A 20,626-nucleotide genomic window follows, 5' to 3' on the forward strand; every position below is an offset into this window, starting at 1 on the left:
GGAGCCCAGGACTACTCAGGACCTTTGTATTGTGAGGCAGACACACAAACCCTCTGCCACCGTTCTGCCCTGTTTAGTTGTATATTTTTTTTATATTTGGATAACCACCTGTTATTGTTGTTGTCCTGTTTATATTGTTAAATAGTTAATGCAGTGGTTCTCCAAGATCCAAGTTTTTTTGATTCTGTGACCCAGCTTATTATACCTTGAAAACCTTGCATTGAGAAATGTCGTCTATTAAAGTTAATCGCGTAAAAGGATGACCAGGGCAACTTGCAATATTTGCAACGTGGATATTTTTTAATTAACATTGCGGTGTTACCCAATACTGGTTAACAGTGGTCATCAATGGTTCCCAACAAAACAGAAATATTCCTGAAGACCTGGAAAAGCATTTGGAGGTGAAAAGTTTCCAGCCATATAGAAATTACTTTTACCACGGTGAGCTCTGTGTGAATTATCACATTCATTCTCATCCAACATGTGAATAATCAGTTGTCTTTAAAGTTATGTTGTTTAACTAGATGATGGTGAAGAATACATCAACTTTGAAGTTATTGATGAGTTTCATGAGAAGTTTGGACTTGCTGTAAGTTGATATACTTGTTAACTACATTTGCATTAATGAACTCAATCAAAGCCTTTAAGTCTTCAATTTATGCTCTAAAAATGCTGTTTACCTTTGTACGTCTAGGTGATGAACATCAAGAAGCAGCATGTGGTTGGCGTGGGGGCTGATGGGGTTGCGCTATACAAACATGGAAGACTGTGTTGGCTTCAGGTAAGAAAGTCGATATAACAGAAAGAATAATCAGCTGATTATTTTTTGCCAGAAAATTCTTAGGCGTGGCTAAGCTTTTTTGAGGCAGCGTCCCTCAGGTAGTTGAGCGGCTGACCAGAAACCGAAGTGTTCCTAGTTCGAATTTTCGTCATGTTAGTCACTGCCGATGTTTCCATGGGCAAGACACTTTACCCACCTGGCTCCCAGTGACACCCACACTAGTATAAATGGAGCTTAAATTTAGATAATGAGTTTCTCAACTTAAAGTGCTATGTGTCACGAGACAAAAAGGGCTATATAAATATTCACTACCACCAAAGGCTGATTAAAAAAAAAAAATTGAAAGATGCTGTTGGCCACTTAGCAATATTTTAAGTCCATAAAATATGCTAAAACCAATCTGAATGTGTTCAAGCTAAACTATCCAATCAAAACTACAACATCTTAGCTTTGTGTTATATTTGACACAGCAAATGAATGTAATACTTAACATAATATCTCATTAATAACTAATTAATGTAATGTTTGCTATTTTCAATATAATTAATAAGGACAAATAAGAAAATAGGGCTTCACGGTGGCAGAGGAGTTAGTGCATTTGCCTCACAATACGAAGGTCCTGCAGTCCTGGGTTCAATCCCAGGCTCGGGATCTTTCTGTGTGGAGTTTGCATGTTCTCCCCCTGAATGCGTGGGTTCCCTCCGGGTACTCCGGCTTCCTCCCACTTCCAAAGACATGCACCTGGGGATAGGTTGATTGGCAACACGGATTTGGCCCTGGTGTGTGAATGAGTGTGAATGTTGTCTGTCTATCTGTGTTGGCCCTGCGATGAGGTAGCGACTTGTCCAGGGTGTACGCCGCCTTCCGCCCGATTGTAGCTGAGATAGGCGCCAGCGCCCCCCGCGACCACATAAAGGGAATACGCGGTAGAAAATGGATGGATGGATGGAAATAAGAAAATAGCTGTGGCCGCAAAAAATGGCACCCCTAATATACACATTGTCTTAATGTCCAGTACATTTTTCCGTAACTTCCAGTTCCATTTTTTTTATATGGGAGCCAAATGTAATTGGGGCAGAACGATTTTGAGAGAAAAAAACATATGTATGTATGTATATATATATATATATATATATATATATATATATATATATATATATATATATATATATATATATATATATATATATATATATGTGTATATATATGTATATATATATATGTATATATATAAAATATGCATGGTCAAAAGTTTAAATACACTTGTAAGGAACATAATATCATGGCTGTTTTGAGTTTCCAATTATTTCTCCAACTCATTTTTTTTTTTTAATGATAGAGTGATTGGAGCACATACTAGTTGGTCGCAAAAAACAATAATGAAGTTTTGTTCTTTCATGAATTTATTATGGGTCTACTGAAAATGTGACCAAATCTGCTGGGTCAAACGTATACATACAGCAATGTTAATATTTGGTTTCATGTTTCTTGACAAGTTTCACTGCAATAAGGTGCTTTGGTAGCCATCCACAAGCTTCTGGCAAGCTTCTGGTTGAGTTTTAGACCACTCTTCTTGACAAAATTGGTGCAGTTCAGCTAAATGTGTTGGTTTTCTGACATGGACTTGTTTCTTCAGCTTTTTCCACACGTTCAGTCAGGACTTTTGGAAGGCCATTCTAAAACCTTAATTCTAGCCTGATTTAGCCATTCCTTTTCCATTTTTGACATGTGTTTTGGGTCATTGAATTCCTGTTGGAACACACAACTGCGCCCAAGACCCAACTTCCTTTTTCATTGTCCCATTTACTCTCTGTAAAGCACCAGTTCCATTGGCAACAAAACAGTCCCAGAGCATAATACTACCACCACCAAGCTTGACAGTAGGATGGTGTTCCCAGGATTAAAAACCTCACCTTTTCTCCTCCAAACATATTGCTGGGTATTGTGGCCTAACAGCTACATTTTTGTTTCATCTGACCACAGAACTTTCCTGTAGAACAGGGGTCTCAAACTCAATTTACCTGGGGGCCACTGGATGCAGAAACTGGGTGAGGCTGGGCCGCAGGAAAGATTTCTTAAAAAAATCCAACATGCACTTTTTAATTACTTCACCTTCTTTGAATGGCTTTCCCGCCCTAGCAACATACTTGCCAACTCTTGCGGTCTTTCCGGGAAACACCCGAATATCAGTGCCCCTACCGATAATTTCCCCGGGCAATCATTCTCCCAGTTTTCACCCGGACAATAACAATTAGGGCATGCTGAGATGGCAGTGCCTTTAGCGTCCTCTATAACCTGCCATCTCGTTCGCCTCTCCAGCGTGCCGGCCCAGTCACATTTTTGACATCTTCGACATTGGGGGGGCGGTGTATATTGTTGCCCGGAAGAGTTAGGGCTGCATTGGATTCTGGGTATTTGTACTGTTGTGTTTATTTTGTGTTATGGTGCAGATGTTCTCCTAAAATGTGTTTGTCATTCTTGTTTGGTGTGGGTTCACGGTGTGGCGCATATTTGTAAACGTGTCGAAGTTGTTTATACGGCCACCCTCAGTTTGACTTGTGTGGCTGTTGATAAGGTATGTCTTGCAGTCGCTTATTGTGTCTACTGCAGCCATTTACAACATGTGGCTGGGCTGGCACGCAGTTTGTACAGGTTGTAGAGGGCTTTCAAGGGCCACTGAAAATTGGGAGTCCTGGGAAAATCGAAGGTATACAAATATAACGTTGTAAAGCGCCAATCGTATTAACCTCGCGGGCCGCACCAACATTAACTTTTCATATTAAGGTGCGGGCTGCAAAATAACGTCTTACGAGCCGCAATTGGCCCGCGGGCCGCGTGTTTGAGACTCTTGCTCTAGAAGGTCTTATCTTTGTCCATTGGATGTCAGATATACACTGAGGCTCTGGCTTCCTCCCACCTCCAAAGACATGATTGGCAACACTGTGTGAATGTTCTCTGTGTTGGCCCTGCGATGAGGCAGCGACTTGTCCAATGTGTCACCCGCCTTCTGCCCTTGTGCAGCTGGGATAGGCTCTAGTACCCCACGACCCCGAGAGGGACAATAGGTAGAAAATGGACGGATGATGATGGCGTTACGACAACACAAGTAAATGAGATGTGTTGTGTATTGATTGTTCCTGTAAGTTTTAGCTTGGTAGTTTAGTCGCCGTTTTAAGTGGCCGTCTCGACATTGTTGAGTTCAGGACGGGCTGGCCTTTGAGTGTGTCGGGGATTAATGACTGCTACCGGACTCATTATTTTCCCAAATAGATTGTCTCTTCTCCTTACAATGACAACATTTCACTTACATTTATGTCAATTTCCCTGATATTATTTTGTGTTTATCAGCAGATTCCGTTTTATTGGCCAATGATATGACTCTGTCTGTGGTTACATGAACCCGGAAATCATATGCCTTACTTTTTTTATAGAGTTTCATGATTATTGATGATCACTTATCACTTTGTCAAATAATAAGTATCAACTATGGTGACATCCCAAACTTCTGGTCAACATTTTTTCATTGATTTGCTCCTCGTCTGTTTCACTGTCAAAAGCTCCGGAATTTGCATGTGTTTTTTTTTTCATTATTATATTTACATAATAGTGAGAAGCCAAAATCGAAATTGAAATAAAAATTTGAATAATTGTCAAGACCTATGTTAAACCTGCACCATATATGCGTAACAGCACACATATCCCTTCCATGTAGAAGTTTCCTAAAGCAACCTGCTCATATATATGTATATGGAAAATATGAAAAGTAATAAATAAATGAGGCTTTTAGAGTCTATTTTACGTTCCTGTAGACATTTACAGATTGGTCACTGCAAATTAGTTGTTGACTCGGCTCATCATCTTCAGCAACCTTTCTCTGCTTTTTTTGCTGAACTCTATAAATACTTTTTCCCAATTCCTTTTGGTACGTTTTTCACAAGCGAGAACAGCACATGTATGACAAAATGATGATGCTTTTACTTGACTTCCTGCTACAATATGCTTGTTTGCCCTCCAAACAAAATAAGCTAATGTACAACCCACTAATTGCTCATTCATGTCGTCTCTTTGTCCTTTAGATTGCCACGAAAAACAAGGTCTATATATTTGACATCCTTTTACTTGGAGCGCGGGCCTTTAAGAATGGTCTTTCCATGATTCTGCAGAACAGGCACATACTGAAGGTGAGCAATATTTGTTTTAAGTTTTGCCGATTTTTATTAAGCCTTTGTTGATTTTGTCACATGACACAGGTAATCCATGACTGCAGAGCTATTGCTGGATGTCTTATTACACAGTTTGGAGTGAAGCTGACTAATGTATTTGACACACAGGTATATGGTAATAGGAATAAATCTACGTTTTCCAAATATCTGTCCTTGAGTCAGCTTCTTTACTCTTTGACTTTGTTTCGCCAAGGTGGCAGATGTCATGTGCTTCCACTCTGAGACAGGAGGTTTCCTTCCAGACAGAGTGAGCACTCTTCAGGAAGTGGTGAGCCTCCACCTGAAGGTCCCCTCCTCCCAGCTGTTGTCACTGAAGACCAAGTCCAAGCTGACCATGGTACATTCTAGTAAAAGAGAAAAGCTGTTTAATCCGAGTATTTCAACTGACAGTTGTGTTTTTTGCAGGACGAAACAGAGATGTGGTACAAGCGTCCGTGTCCCATAGCCTTGCTAAAGGTGATGACGCTATCCGTGATCCACTTACAGCCTCTCAGACTGGTGCTGCTGGATTCTCTCCTGACAGATTACATGGCCTTGGTGGACACTTACATCACGAACAGCCAGTACCCACTTGATGATTTAGAGAGCATAAATATGGTAAGAGCTATTTTTCCCAAAAACTATCTGTTTGTATCACACTGCGGTTTGCAAACTGATCTCTTTATACTTTATAAATGTATTTGCCTATGCTTAGGGACAGCAAATGTGTGGTTCCCAGTCGGGTTGTGTAATATAGACGATATAAATGTAAGAAATGTTTGCGGAAGCGCTGATAATACTATCGTCATATTGTGATAATGCTTTTTAGCATTTTGATGACACATTGTAGCTCTGTCCCACAAATCTGACACTAGCTTTGTGCACAATGACACATTTAATCGGATTAAAAGCCTAAAAGGACTAAAAATGCTTCATGTAAATACGACAATTTGAATATTCTGACCCGATCACACACGTTTATATCAAAATTTAATTTCGATCAAGATGAGTGGTTTATACCAAAATTCATTTGGATTGTAGCACATGAAGACAAATCTTCCGAAATTTGGTTTAGAATTAACCTTATTGCGCATGTCTTTGATGTCAGCTATACTTTGGTGGTGGATGGGAAGTAAATTTATTAGACTCGGAATGTCCTGCGGTCTCCCTGATTCAACATGTACAGAAGTAGCGTTATATGCGGTTGAGTTTTTTGCTTTAAAACAAGGCTAGCACAAACAAAAGTATGGTCTGGATGTGTTGACGTAACAATAAAAGAAGGGATCCAGTTGTCGTCTTAACAAGCTGTTTTATTCACAACTTAACAGCTCATTCAAATGCTAGCTGTTAGCTTTAAACACTTACATAGAATGTCGTAACATAAAGACACACTGCAGCTTTGATTGTTTGATTGATACTTTTATTAGTATATTGCACAGTTCAGTACATATTCCGTACAATTGACCACTATATGGTAACAGCCGAATAAGTTCTTCAACTCGTTTAAGTTGGGGTCTGTTTTAATCAATTTGTGGTACAAATATATACTATCAGCATAATACAGTCATCACACAGGTTATTCATCATAGTATATAAATTGAATTATTTACATTATTTACAATCCGGGGGGTGGGATGAGAAGCTTTGGTTGATATCACTACTTCAGTCATCAACAATTGCATCAACAGAGAAATGGACATTGAAACAGTGTACGTCTTACTTGGTAGGATATGTACAGAGAGAGCGGAGAACATAGTGAGTTCAGATAGCATAAGAACAAGTAAATACATTAGAAGTACATTTGATTTTTTACATTAGGTTATTTACAATCCGGGGAGATGGGATGCGAATGGAGGAGGGTATTAGTAAAGGGTTGATGTTTCCTGGAGGTGTTGTTTTAGAGCGGTTTTGAAGGAATATAGAGATGCACTTACTTTTACACCTGTTGGGAGTGCATTCCACATTGATGTGGCATAGAAAGAGAATGAGTTAAAAACTTTGTTAGATCGGAATCTGGGTTTAACTTGGTTTGTGGAGCTTCCCCTGGTGTTGTGGTTATGGCGGTCATTTACGTTAAGGAAGTAGTTTGACATGTACTTCGGTATCAGGGAGGTGTAGCGGATTTTATAGACTAGGCTCAGTACAAGTTGTTTTACTCTGTCCTCCACCCTGAGCCAGCCACCTTTGGAGAAGTGGGTGGGAGAGAGGTGTGATCTGGGGTAACCGGACTAGCTTGTTCTGGGATGTTTGGAGTCTAGATTTGAGGGTTTTGGAGGTGCTGGGGTACCAGGAGGTGCAAGCGTAATCGAAAAATGGTTGAATGAGAGTTCCCGCTAGAATCTTCAAGGTGCTTTTGTTGACCAGAGAGGAGATTCTGCAGAGAAATCTCGTTCTTTGGTTGACCTTTTTTATTACCTTGGTTGCTATTTTATCACAGAAAAGATTAGCCTCTAGAATGGAACCTAGGTAGGTGAGCTCATCTTTCCTGGTGATTACAATGTCACTCACTTTTCTAGTGAAGTCACTGACATTCTTAAGGTTGATATGGGCCCAAAAAGGATGGATTCCGTTTTACCTAAGTGTATGGATAGCTTGTTGTCAGCGAGCCAGTTGCAAATATTAAGGAGTGCAGCATTGAGGATTTGTTCCACCTGGGACTTGTCCTTGCCGGATACCAGCAGGGCCGAGTCATCCGCAAACAGGAACAATTCACAGTCGCGTGCTGATGGCATGTCATTTACGTATATTAGTAACAGTAAAGGTCCTTGTGTACTGTCTTGGGGGACTCCACAGCTTACTGAGAGGGGAGGGGACACGGTGCCCTCCAACTAAGATTGCATCCGGCTTGATGAGGTTTTATCGAATCCGATTGTTCGGAGCTTATCCAACAGTAACGCGTGGTTAACGGTGTCAAAGGCCTTCTGAATGTCCAGCATGACCATGCCGCAGTATTTGCCCGCGTCCACCTCATGTTTGATGTAGTCGGTCAGATAGAGAAGGCATGTGTCAGTGGAGTGGTTAGTTCTGAAGCCGGATTGGAATTTGTACATTAGTTTATTAGTAGCAAGGTATCTATCCACCTGTTCATAAACTATTTTTTCCATTACTTTCGAAATGGAACTGAGAATAGAAACAGGTCGGTAGTTACCAGGTTCTAATTTGCTTCCTTTTTTATAAAGGGGGATTACTCTTGCTATCTTGAAATCCTTGGGTACTTGGGCTTGTTTGATTGAGAGGTTTATTATAGGTGTGATTATTGGGGCAATGGTGGTGGCAGAGTCCATGAGGAATCTGGAGGGGATATTGTCTGGGCCGGTGGCCTTGTTTGGGTGGAGAGCGCTCAATTTATTAAGCACCTTGTTAGCTGAGACCATTTCTAATTTGAAATTGTTGTTGATTACGCCTAGCTTTCTGTAGAAGTCTTTAATGTTTTCTTTACCAAAGCGACCAGAGTGATGGGACAGCTTGTTAACGAGAGTTGCCCGTACATAATCACAACATAAAAAGCACAGAACAGCTCCATTTCAAAAACAGAGGTAAAACAAAAATAGTGAACAGAAGGGAAAAATAATATAAAGAAATATCGTGATAACGTAGAACACGCAGAAACGCACAACGCCATGTTTGTTTACAATAGAAGTCACTGCTTAGTCATCACCTGCAGTGAGCAAGCTCATCCAAAAGATGGTGCCATAGTACAAAGAAAACACACCTTTCCATTTATGTTAGGCTCTGCGCATGTCAAAGTAAAGTATTCTATTTTAAGTGTGATGGATGAAAATGCACGTCATAATCTGATAATTTTTTTCAGGGTCCATCTACATAGTAACTTTGTCATCCGAATGATGATCCGATTAAATAAATGCTGTCCTTGTACACGTTACTAGTGACAAGCAAATGTCCTAGCTCGTGGCTAATTTCCCTCCACACTGCGAGTCACTACTCCTGGCTCTACTATACTCTTAGCGCAAATAAAGTGTTTCTTACAAGTGACATTATCAATGCAGGACAAGGAACAACTAAACATGCTACTGTACGCCAGAGGTGTGGACTCGAGTCATGAATTTCATGACTTTAAACTTGACAAAATGTAAAGAGACTTGCATCTCGACTGGGACTTTAAAATCAATGACTTGTGACTTCCCTTGGACTTCAGCCCTTTGACTTGACATGAATTGCTACTTTCCCCAAAACCCAAAGATTAAAAAGTTATTCTGGAGCGCTCCGTATCTTTCATTGTGAATGTGTGTGTCTGTCAGCGTGTGTGCTGCCTGTCAGTACAACAGCCAATCAAATTACATCCACGTTGTTTTCATCCCACAACATTCATCTAATCCAATTGCAGGACAACCAACAAAGAAGAGCTGCCAAACAACGCGGCAGTCAGAAAAAATTATGCCAAGTATAGTTTCGTTCGGGTATAAAAACTACGACTTGGTCAACAAAAAACGAATTGCAGTATGCAAAACATGCGGTTTGAAGATTACAGTTGGGGACACAACAACTTCCAACTTCGTTCGACATTTGAAGTTGCACAAAGAACGGTAAATTTTGAATGTAAGCTAACGTTTATTGGCTAAGTAACGTAACAATGATTTTCTGAGTAGTTAAATCAGTGAGGCTGTAAACTCACTGCTAACGTTATAACCATAGACATCTTATAAGTAGACTCAGCATCAAGTGCTAATGCCTACTGGCGCTGACAAGACGCGGGGCCGCCATCTTGGAGGGGTGACCAGCTCCACTCAGTGCTATTCATTTAGCAGGAGCAATGAACTGTCAGCGCATTTAATTCATCTTACCTCACTGAATGCCACTGATTTTCACACGTTTTGTTGTCATACGTGTAGCTATGATAAAGGACACATGTTTTGCCGTGTTTTATTATTCATAGTTTGCTTAACAGTAATAGAATATTCTCATATGCTATAAGTGATCAGACATCTGAGATCAAAACTGGGAATATAATCCCAGAGAAGGGGGAAAAAAACGGTCAGCTATTTTTAAATTGAAGAAACAGGTTATATATACATGCGAATATCCTACATAAACAATGTATGACTACATTAGAGATCTACATTCTTAGGGCCCTATAGACTTTATCGCTGTTGCTCTAGCAGCAGATATTTTATTCTGTCTTGACACTTTGTATTGATATTTTGTATTACATTCTTCCCGTAAATGATAATGTTTACAGTGATTGTCTTACATGTATTTTTTATGTATGTCGCTTTGGATAAAACCGTCTGCCAAATACTTAAACATAAACATATACAAACATCTGAAAGTCTTTAAATCAGCTAAAACCACAAATATTTTTCACTGGATTCAGAATAAAACCAAATTCTGTCTTACCCAACACTGTTATTATTTGAATATTGTTACTTGAAGACTTATTCCTGGTTACAATTATACTGTTAAGAAAGTATTGTCTCATACTTTACCTAAAATGAGAATGCATCATAACCAGTGGCGGCTGGTGAATTGTGTTTTAGGTGAGGCTGAAAGTTTGTAAACCAAACCCCTGTAGGGTTCATCCTCCCCCAGAAGATTTCTTTGTGATTTTCATATACAAATATTGAAGCTCGTTGCTCCTTCTCAACTCTGTGGTAATATTGTTTTCACAAAATACAACCAATAGTTTGTTAATGTTAAATCTTATTAGTGAAAAGTAATCCCCCGATTCCTATTTTCAACAGTCCGCTCATTTGAGCAGGAAAACGCTAAACACAAACTGTCAGTTTAGCATTTTTGTTTTCTACCTGTTAACTGTCAGTGTAGGCTGCTTGCCGGTTCCTCATCCCCACTTCAAGATGGCGGCCAAATTTCTCGCGTCAAATCAGCCAATGCTGCGTCTCTTTGTAAGATGTCTATGGTTATAACGTCATTGCAAACACGGCAATCTGTTGCGTCCACTGCAGTCCGCTACCTTATTCATACTTTTTGTCCATTGTTTTTTTTTAAGCAGGGTTGCATGAGGTTCTTATACATAACCTTACGCAAGTCAATGTATCACACACAGTAACGCAAAGTTAGACGATGGTCAGCAGCTCCGCGTAATTTAGCCACCTACAAAAAGATAAACATTATCAAATAAAGGTCAGTAAAAATGTATACTATATTAAGACTATGTGTACATATTGCATAGGGCCCTGACATCTAAAAAGTACAACTCTGTTCATTGTTATCTTCATGTATTTGTTATGTTTTTCATGTGTACGCACTCATAAACACATGCAGTATGAGATGAGATCAATGAGATAAGGTAAGAGCAGGATAGAAACTGCTGTGGAACTAGTTACAGTGTAATTATATATATATATAATATATATATATATATATAATATATATATATATATGTATATGTATATGTATATATATATACATATATATGTATATGTATATATATATATATATGTATATGTATATATATATATATGTATATGTATATATATATGTATATATATGTATATGTATATGTATATATATGTATATATGTATATGTATATATATATATATATATATATATATGTATATATATATATATAATGTGTATATATATGTATATATATGTGTATATATATATGTTTGTGTATATATATATATATGTATATATGTATGTGTATATATATATATGTATGTGTATATATATATATGTATATATGTATGTGTATATATATATATGTATATATGTATGTGTATATATATATGTATGTATATATATATATATATATATATATATATATATATATATATATATATATATATATATGTGTGTATATATATATTTATGTGTGTATATATATAGATGTGTATATATATGTATATATGTATATGTATATATATATATGTATATGTATGTATACATATATATATATATATATATTTTTTTTTTTTTAATATATCAATTATTATGTTTGTTTTTTTCCCCCTCCCTCAAGGGGGACTCGACAGGGCGGTTACTGGTTCTTCCATCTCCATCGTTCTGGTCCCTGCGGGTGGTTCCCGCTGCCCTGCGCTGGGTGGTCCTGTGGCGGCCGACTTGGGTGGGGTGGCCTGGTGTGGACCGTGCCGTGCTCTCCGGGGGTGGGATCGTGGGGGTCCGGGTGCGGGTGGGGCGGGGGCGGTCTTCCCGTCCGATTGCGGGGAGTCTTTGGGTCCCCCAGGGCGGGGCGTCCTGCCTTTCTGCCTGTGTGGGGGGTGGTCTCTCGCTGGCTTGGGGTCTGGCAGTCCGCTGCTTCTCTCGTGCCCTGTCCTCTGCTGGGCGCGTCTGTCTGCGGCCTGCTGCTGGCTTTTCCGGGCGGCATGGTGGGCCGGGCTCTGGGGTTCCCGTCGCTGGCCCGCCTGGCTGCGTGGGGCCGGTGTTCCCTGGGCCCCACACCGGCTGTTTGGGTTGGGCTCTCTGGGCGGCTGGGGCCGTACTCTGGCTCCCACGCAGACTGGGAGTCAAATATATTGTACATACAAACACACATATACTCACACACACACCGTTATTCATACATACAAAATATATAGGTACTTAAGCTCCCACATACATACACAAATACAGTGCATACCTACATACTCCAAGTTCGACCATCTACACGCACATTCACGGAACACAAACATACATATACACATACTGTACATATACATTTACTGTACAAACATTCATATACACATTCTGTACATATTCAAGAACATGTACATACATACACTCATGTACATAATCACATTTCATTAAACATATTAACATTCTTGCCCTAGGGCAGGGGTCTGCAACCCGTGGCTCTGGAGCCACATGCGGCTCTTTAATGCCACTGCTGTGGCTCACTTTGGCTTTGAAATAAAATGTCAACAAATATTGGTTACTTAATTAATTTTATTAATTTTGTTACTTTTAATATAACAGTTATTTTGGAAAGTTCTGGTATCTTATCATTTGATAATAAAACATTTTAATATATTGTCAATCAAAGGCAGGTAGGTAAGTAGGTAGGTAGGTAGGTAGGTATTTATTGTCATTGCACAAATACAAAGAATATTTGTTTCCAGCACAAACCCATTCAAGATTAAACAGACAGTGTACAGGGTGACAGAACAGGAACGCTTATGGGTCGCCACAAGGCACCCCGTAAAAGGCGGGAAAAAGTTCAACACTGGGTATTCCATAGTAAATCACATATACATATTACAACATACATCTCGAGACTTGCAACAGAGGGAAGGGAGTGGGCGCTACAATGGCTGGCTGCAACTCCTCTGGCGCTGCCCAGCCGTCCATCACCCCTAAGGGTTTCGCGTATACCACCGCCCCTGTGCATCATCTCTTGCTGCCAAGCAATTGTATTGTTTTTAGCGTTCAACCCCCCGGTAAGGTAGTAATGGCAGGATCAAAAAAGAGAAACATTTCTGACTAAAAAATAAAACATTTAATGCTTCATGGACGTATTAATTTGCTTTCATTAATGACGAGGTTGTTTCTTTCCCTTTTTAGTCAAATGAAATATACTGCAGTTGTATGCCTTCTGAATATTGGCGCGACTTGATTTTTTTTTTTCTAAATTCATTAATAAGGGAAGGACCAGTGTATTTTTTTTCGAATGTTCAAAATAATTTGGTGATTTGCTTATACCCAGAAATAATATGTGAATCGCTGTCAAGTGTTTGATTTCATAAATTATATAGCATACATGTAAGGAAACTATAGTGAAGTGAATTATATTTATATAGCGCTTTTCTCAAGTGACTCAAAGCGCTTTACATAGTGAAACCCAATATCTAAGTTACATTTAAACCAGTGTGGGTGGCACTGGAAGCAGGTGGGTAAAGTGTCTTGCCCAAGGACACAACGACAGTGACTAGGATGGCGGAAGCGGGAATCGAACCTGCAACCCTCAAGTTGCTGGCACGGCCACTCTACCAACCGAGCTATGCCACCCCATAGGTGGTGTTATCGTCATTTTAAGAATCAAACAGAGTTTGCGGCTCTAGTTGGGTTTTCTTTGGGGGGAAATGGGCTCTTTGTATGCTGAAGGTTGCCGACCCCTGCCCTAGGGGAAACTGGGTAACACATGGCACACTGACAAAGCTTAACCCATTGTTACTATAACAATCTAAAAGATTAATATAGGTTGCCTCTCTCTCTTCCCCTTCATCTTTCGGTATTCCTTTTTTTTTCTTCTCTCTAGTTATCATTATGTATACGTATTGTTGCATTTGAACAACTGTATTGTTGATAATAGAGGTAAACTATTGGAATTGTTCATGATCAACAGTGCTTTTTCTATTGGTATTTGTATTGCTCCAGTTGTATTGTAAAAATGCTCATTGTCATTTCTATATTATTATTTATTTTGCTAACTGCTTCTTTGCTAGCACTTGTACGATCATATTTGTACATATCGTATGTGCTGGTGTTCTACTGTTGTTGTTATTGTTGTGTTTGCTGTTGTTTTTGTCCCTCTGTCTAATCCCCTCAATTTCCCCCTCTCTCTTCCTTTTTTTGTCTTTCTATCCCCTCCTGCTCTGGCCCGGCTGCACCAAATAATAATATAAATACATTTAATAAAGTCAAATTCAAATAAGTCAACAAGAGAAGTATCCTACACTTTTGTAAAGTAAATCTGAACAGCCGATTAGGGCATCTACATCAACTATATGATTTGCCTAAGAAGCTGGACAGGACTAAAACAAAAATAAGTTACAATGTAATATGCCATGGAAATACAATGTTAACACTTTAGTGCAAATAAGTACAGTTGCACTTGTTTTTTCAAATGTGTTTATTCTGTAAAGGAATGATGTCAGCACTATTTTTTTTCCTGCAATTTCAAATGCACTTGTTTTAATAAATAAATACAGCATTTTAAAAGCATACACAATCTGTGTAAATATATTAGTTTGTGGTTAAAAGGACTCAAAACTCAAAATGCAGGACTTGGGACTTACCTTGAGACTTTCCAGTCTTGACTGTGCACTTGACACATGACTTGCCTGTCTTGACTCAAGACTTGACTCGGGACCTGAGGGCAAAGACTTGAGACTTACTTATGACTTGCAAAACAATGACTTGGTCCCACCTCTGCTGCAAGCCGTGTGAGGATAGAATAAGCCATGCTAACTGAGAGCTCCTGAATGTAAACAAGGGTGGACTGATTGATACAAGTATCAACAGATACAATACTAAGTACCGTATTTTTTGGACTATAAGTTGCAGTTTTTTTCATAGTTTGGCGACATATACTCCGGAGCGACTTATGTGTGAAATTATTAACACGTTACCGTAAAATATCAAATAATATTATTTATCTCATTCGCGGAAGAAACTGAGAAAATGTCAGCAATCGTCACATACACGTGAACGAAAAAGAATTCGGCGGGGGAGGGTCATGGCAGAAGTGCATTGTGGGTCATGGAATGCTAACTGCTATATACTATATGCTACTGCCGTAGCTATCAAAGTGGTTAATTTCATCGTTGGCGGTAACTTATAAAAACTTAGAAGGGCTGAACAAAAATAGGACCGAAAAGGAAATCATGTACTGCAGAATACTCAATATCAAATAATATTATTTATCTCTTTTTCGCAGAAGAGACCAAAAAAATATCAGCAATCGTCACATACACGTCAACCAATAAGAATTCGGCGGGGGAGGGTCATGGCAGTAGTGCATTGTGGGTCATGGAATGCTAACTGCTATATGCTACTGCCTTAGCTATTAAAATGGATCATTTCATCGTTGGCGGTAACTTATATAAACTGATAAGGGTTGAACAAAAATTGGACAGAAAAGGAAATCACGTACTGCAGATTACAAGCTGGACGTAGTGAAGTATTCAGCAGAAAACAATAAAAGGAAGCGGCGCATACCTTTGGAGTTGGCAGAGTTGTTTATAAACAACATCGAGGAAGAAGATTTCATCGGATTTATCGATTAGGAGTGACAGATTGTTTGGTGAACGTATAGGAGGGGTCGGCAACCTGCGGCTCCGGAGCCGCATGCTACTCTTTGATCACTCTGGTGTGGCTCAGCTTTAAACTTTCAGACCTTCCCAAATTTACCTGGACACTTCTGACTTCAGTGCCTTTCCCTGAAATTGTCTGAGGTTAGTATACTGCGAATTTCACTCGGACAGCAACATTGAGGGCGAGCCGTGATGGCAACATCCATAACATCCTTTTATACATGTAGTTGAGCCCACTGTTACACAACACTATGTACGTGCCAGCCGGTCACGAATTGTGTGAGACCTCTACTACAATCCTCAAGCGATTGCAAGGCATACTTGTTCAACAGCCATGCAGGTTACACTGAGGGTTGTGATATAAACAACTTTAACACTCTTACTAATATGCGCCACACTGTGAACCCACACCAAACAAGAATGACAAACACATTTCGGGAAAACATCCGCACTGTAACACAACATAAAGACAACATAACAAATACCCAGAATCCCATGCAACCCTGACTCTTTCGGGCTACATTATACACCCCGTCCCCCCAGACCCCGCCCTCCTCATATGACGCGGGGGGAGGTTGGTGGTAGCAGGGTGTATAATGTAGCCTGGAAGAGTCAGGGTTGCATGGAATTCTGTTATGTTGTGTTTATGTTGTGTTACAGTGCGGATGATTTCCCGAAATATATTTGTCATTCTTTTTTGGTGTGGGTTCACAGTGTGGCACATACTTGTTAACAGTGATAAAGTTGTTTAAACTGGCACCCTCACTGTGACCTGTATGGCTGTTGAACAGGAATGCCTTGCAGTCGCATGTGTGCGTCTGCAGAAGCCAAATACAAAAATGTGACCTGACTGGTAAACTGTACAAGTTATGGAGGGCACTAAAGACAGTGTCATAGTAAGAAAGTATTTATGTTTGTTGATTGGGTTTTACTCAGCAGACGTCCGAGGGTTTAGTCACTCTGTAACCAGCGAGTCTCCCGGACAAATCGGGAGGAATTGTATGTGTAATGCTAATAAGGGGCATTCATATAAAACTCACTGACCGCACTATCATCAAATCTTCATATTTAATTGCGGGCCGCGTGTCTGAGACCCCTGGTTTATACATAGCACAAAGCAAAAAAAAAAACTGTATACAGTGTTATTTCGTTATAAATTTCAAGAGTCTTGTGGCTCCCGTTATTTTCTTTATTTTGTGAAATGGGTCAAAATGGCTCTTTGAGTGGCAACGGTTGTCGACCCCTGACGTATAGCATGTTCTATATTTTATAGTTATTTGAATGACTCTTACCATAATATGTTACATTAACATACGAGGCACATTCTCAGCCGGCTGTTCACTATTTTTTATTTATTTTAAATTGCCTTTCAAATGTCTATTCTTGGTGTTGGATTTTATCAAAAATATGTCCCCCCCAAAATGCGACGTACATATGTTTTTTTCCTTCTTTATCATGCATTTTCGGCCGGTGCGACTTATAATCCGAAAAATACGGTAGTTTAGTTTCAGGGTTATTTCACTGCAACAGCAAATTCTGTTGAGTATTGGTATTGTCAATACTGCCCTTGTAACTATGTGGTATTGTATTGTTATCCACATGTGTAGTATTGTCCACAAATATTGTCAAGTAGCCAAACAACAGAAGCATAAGAGTTTAGTGGGCGGAATGGCTCGGTTGGTAGAGCGGCCGTGCCAGCAACTTGAGGGTTCCAGGTTTGATTCCCGCTTCCAACATCCTAGTCACAACTGTTGTGTCCTTGGGCAAGACACTTTACCCACTTGCTCCTAGTGCCACCCACACTGGTTTACTATATAAAATGTTTTTAGAGGAAATCACTATATAAGTATAATTAACAAGTACATTTTAACAAAAGGGGAGCTAGAACCGTGTTACGTATATAATGACCAGATATTAACAATAAATTATCAAGTATATTACTAATAGTTTTGAAGAAATAATACAACTGATATGTATCCACATACGTCAGCAAGCAGCAGAAGTGGGAATCTTTGGGCGCCTCACAATATTTTTTTCCCCATAATCATGCGACCTAGACGTGTATCGTCTCTCGACTTACCGGTGGCCAAACTGTATTGTCAATATTATCTCTTTTGACCTGGTATTCTACTTGCTGATTGCCTCTTCTTGGCTGGTTCCTTTCTGCTGTAACACGGTCCATGTTAGCCTTATGCTGAAGTGTACAATGCATTTATTATTTTCTTGTTTGACTACTTCATATCCAAGCTAGCTTAGCGCCGCTGCCAGCATAGCTTGTCTTCTTATCCTCCCTTCTCTGCGTGTCCGCGCTAACCCAGCTAACAAATAACGTTAAAATAATTTAATAGTGCTCCAACAGTTCGTAAGAACCAAACCTAGAAATCACATTTAGAAAACAATGGCATTAATGCCACATTTTCGAAGTGTCTGTGTATGTAACTAACATACATAAATAATAGATGCTTAGAAATATTGGCCGTGCGATGAGGTGGCGACTTGTCCAGGGTGTACGCCGCCTTTCGCCCGATTGTAGCTCAGATAGGCACCAGCGCCCCCCGCAACCCCAAAGAGAATAAGCGGTAGGAAAATGGATGGATGGATGGATGCTTAGAAATAGGGCTGGGCCGATAAAAGATATCAATATGTCACGATAGACACATAATATCAATGAAAAGGAGCCTCTTCATTGGCTGACGGTACTAACTTGTTTTCAGTAAAGCACGGCTGCTGAACACCCACCTGGAAAGATCGAAAATACCTGCGCTTGCTGTTACAGCAGATACTGCTGGGAAAAAAAAACAAAAGAGGAAATCAGAGGAAGAAAAGAAAGACCCTGTATGTCTAAAAAAAACAAAGAAGAGCCAAAACTGAAATAAATATTGGTCTGGGGTATTTAAGATAGAGGCCATTGCAGGCCAGTCTTGGCCTAACTTTGGATGCGCAAGTGGCTGTTTTCCTTCTAGACAGGTAGTGTAATGTTCCATCCGTCCATTTTCTACGGCTTGTGGTTCTCGGGGTAGCGGGGGTCTGGAGCTTACCCAATGTTCCATGTTCCTATATTTTGTGTGTATCCTTTTGCGTGGCGACGTGTATTACTGATAATCATCTATTTTCTTCAACAAAACACAAACTCGGGGATCCTTCGATGCAACTTAAGACTGTCAACAGGCTATGCGTGTGCACGTACAGCTTGTGAGCGATTTTGTGCACTTCCAGAGAGGAGGAGACGAGAAGGGACTATTGGTGAGGTGCGCGGAGTGGGCGGATATTCAGTTTGAATTCTGCCTAGTGACACAAGATTCAAGTACCGCCGCATTAACATCACACATACAGTACCATCAGAGCAGCTGCACTAAATAACTGAACTAAAGTTTCATCTATGAATTAACATTCGCATCTAGCAAGGAAGAAGACGGTTCAATACATGTTACAAATGTTTAAAATAAAAAAATATAACATTTTACCCTAGGCAGACATAAGGTTTTTGGTGATATACCTAATGTGTTGTCAAAATGGAAAAAAACAATACTCAAACATGTGAGGTTGCAAAAAATAAGATAATCCAAACCTGGAATACAAAGGGTTATGGTCATCTATCATGTACTTGCATATTTATATCAAAATGTTGCATTCACAGGAGAGTGTGTTTGAGATACCCTCTGGGCTCAGGCAATTGGAGCAGATGCGCCATGAGCGTCAAGAATCTGCTGTCAAGCACTACCCAGTCACAGACAAGGGTCTGTTAGCTCGCTTTAGTCCTCAAACTTGGTCCCCAACCCAGGCATTACCTGTGGAAGAGGAGCACGAATGCACTGAACAAACTGAGGAGTCACCATCACCAGAAGTGGATCAAAAAGAAGTAGATCCAAACCAGCCATTCACTAGCCCCTTGGCTGTCGCTTCTCTGAATAAAGCAGCTCAAAAGTCAGTCTCCAGTACCTTGTTTGACCACAGGAAGGAAATCTATACCAGCAGTCCCCTACCTCAGGGTGTAGGTAGTCCAAGCTCATCTTTACTGATGACAGCGATGGGTCAAGGAAGGCACTTTGGTAAAGAACAATCACCAATCAAGCTAATACCGCCCCTATCATCAGGCCAGGCCCGCTATTTTGGTCACCAACAGCACAGATCCGTAGAGAAAGATGTGGAATTTGAATAATCTGTGGAATTGAGGCAGCAACTTCCTGCTCAGACTTCAACTAATAGTACCAATTCCTCCTGGTTTGTTGTTCCACAGTTTAACCATTAGGTGGCAGTAAATATTAGCTTTTGTTCAACATTTGCAAGGCTATTTCAAGAGTTGTTTTTATTTCCCGGCATGCCTGTGTGCTCCTGTGTTTGTTCATGTTTGTTGGCCTGTTTTGAGTTGTATAATGATTAAAAATGTAATGTTTCATATGATTATGATTAAAACATTCTCAAATGTGAGATAAGCATTAGTTATTGTGAATGTGTTTTTACTTACTTTACCAAGTAAGTGATCACTTGAGCTTTAATATGAATATTTGCAAAGTGTGATTATCAACAAAGCTTAATATCTGTCTTGCTTTTAATTAGTGTTGAAAAGCAGACAGACTTATAGATCTTCTATTAATTTAGCAAAAACAACACAGACACCCGTTAGGAGGTCAGCTGACCTAAAAACTAAAACAAATAACCTCAATAAATCAATCCCTTTAGCTTTAACCATCAT

At 39.7% G+C, this 20,626-nt stretch overlaps 1 protein-coding gene across 3 annotated transcripts in view; it reads left to right on the plus strand.

Annotated features, from left to right (window-relative positions):
* Nucleotides 1-20,330, plus strand: part of LOC133549564 (piRNA biogenesis protein EXD1-like) — a 47,926-nt gene extending 27,596 nt beyond the window's left edge. For all 3 annotated transcript variants that reach the window (XM_061895095.1, XM_061895093.1, XM_061895094.1), the window contains exons 4-11: nt 368-441; nt 525-589; nt 695-781; nt 4,858-4,962; nt 5,032-5,112; nt 5,198-5,341; nt 5,410-5,601; nt 19,571-20,330. In XM_061895095.1, the coding sequence (XP_061751079.1) occupies nt 368-441; nt 525-589; nt 695-781; nt 4,858-4,962; nt 5,032-5,112; nt 5,198-5,341; nt 5,410-5,601; nt 19,571-20,092 (1,270 nt within the window). In that variant the 3' untranslated portion in view covers nt 20,093-20,330. The remainder of the gene's footprint in view (nt 1-367; nt 442-524; nt 590-694; nt 782-4,857; nt 4,963-5,031; nt 5,113-5,197; nt 5,342-5,409; nt 5,602-19,570) is intronic.
* The last annotated feature ends 296 nt before the right edge of the window (nt 20,331-20,626 follow it).

The sequence above is a fragment of the Nerophis ophidion genome, linkage group LG03 (assembly GCF_033978795.1).
Source record: "Nerophis ophidion isolate RoL-2023_Sa linkage group LG03, RoL_Noph_v1.0, whole genome shotgun sequence".
NCBI lineage: Eukaryota > Metazoa > Chordata > Actinopteri > Syngnathiformes > Syngnathidae > Nerophis > Nerophis ophidion.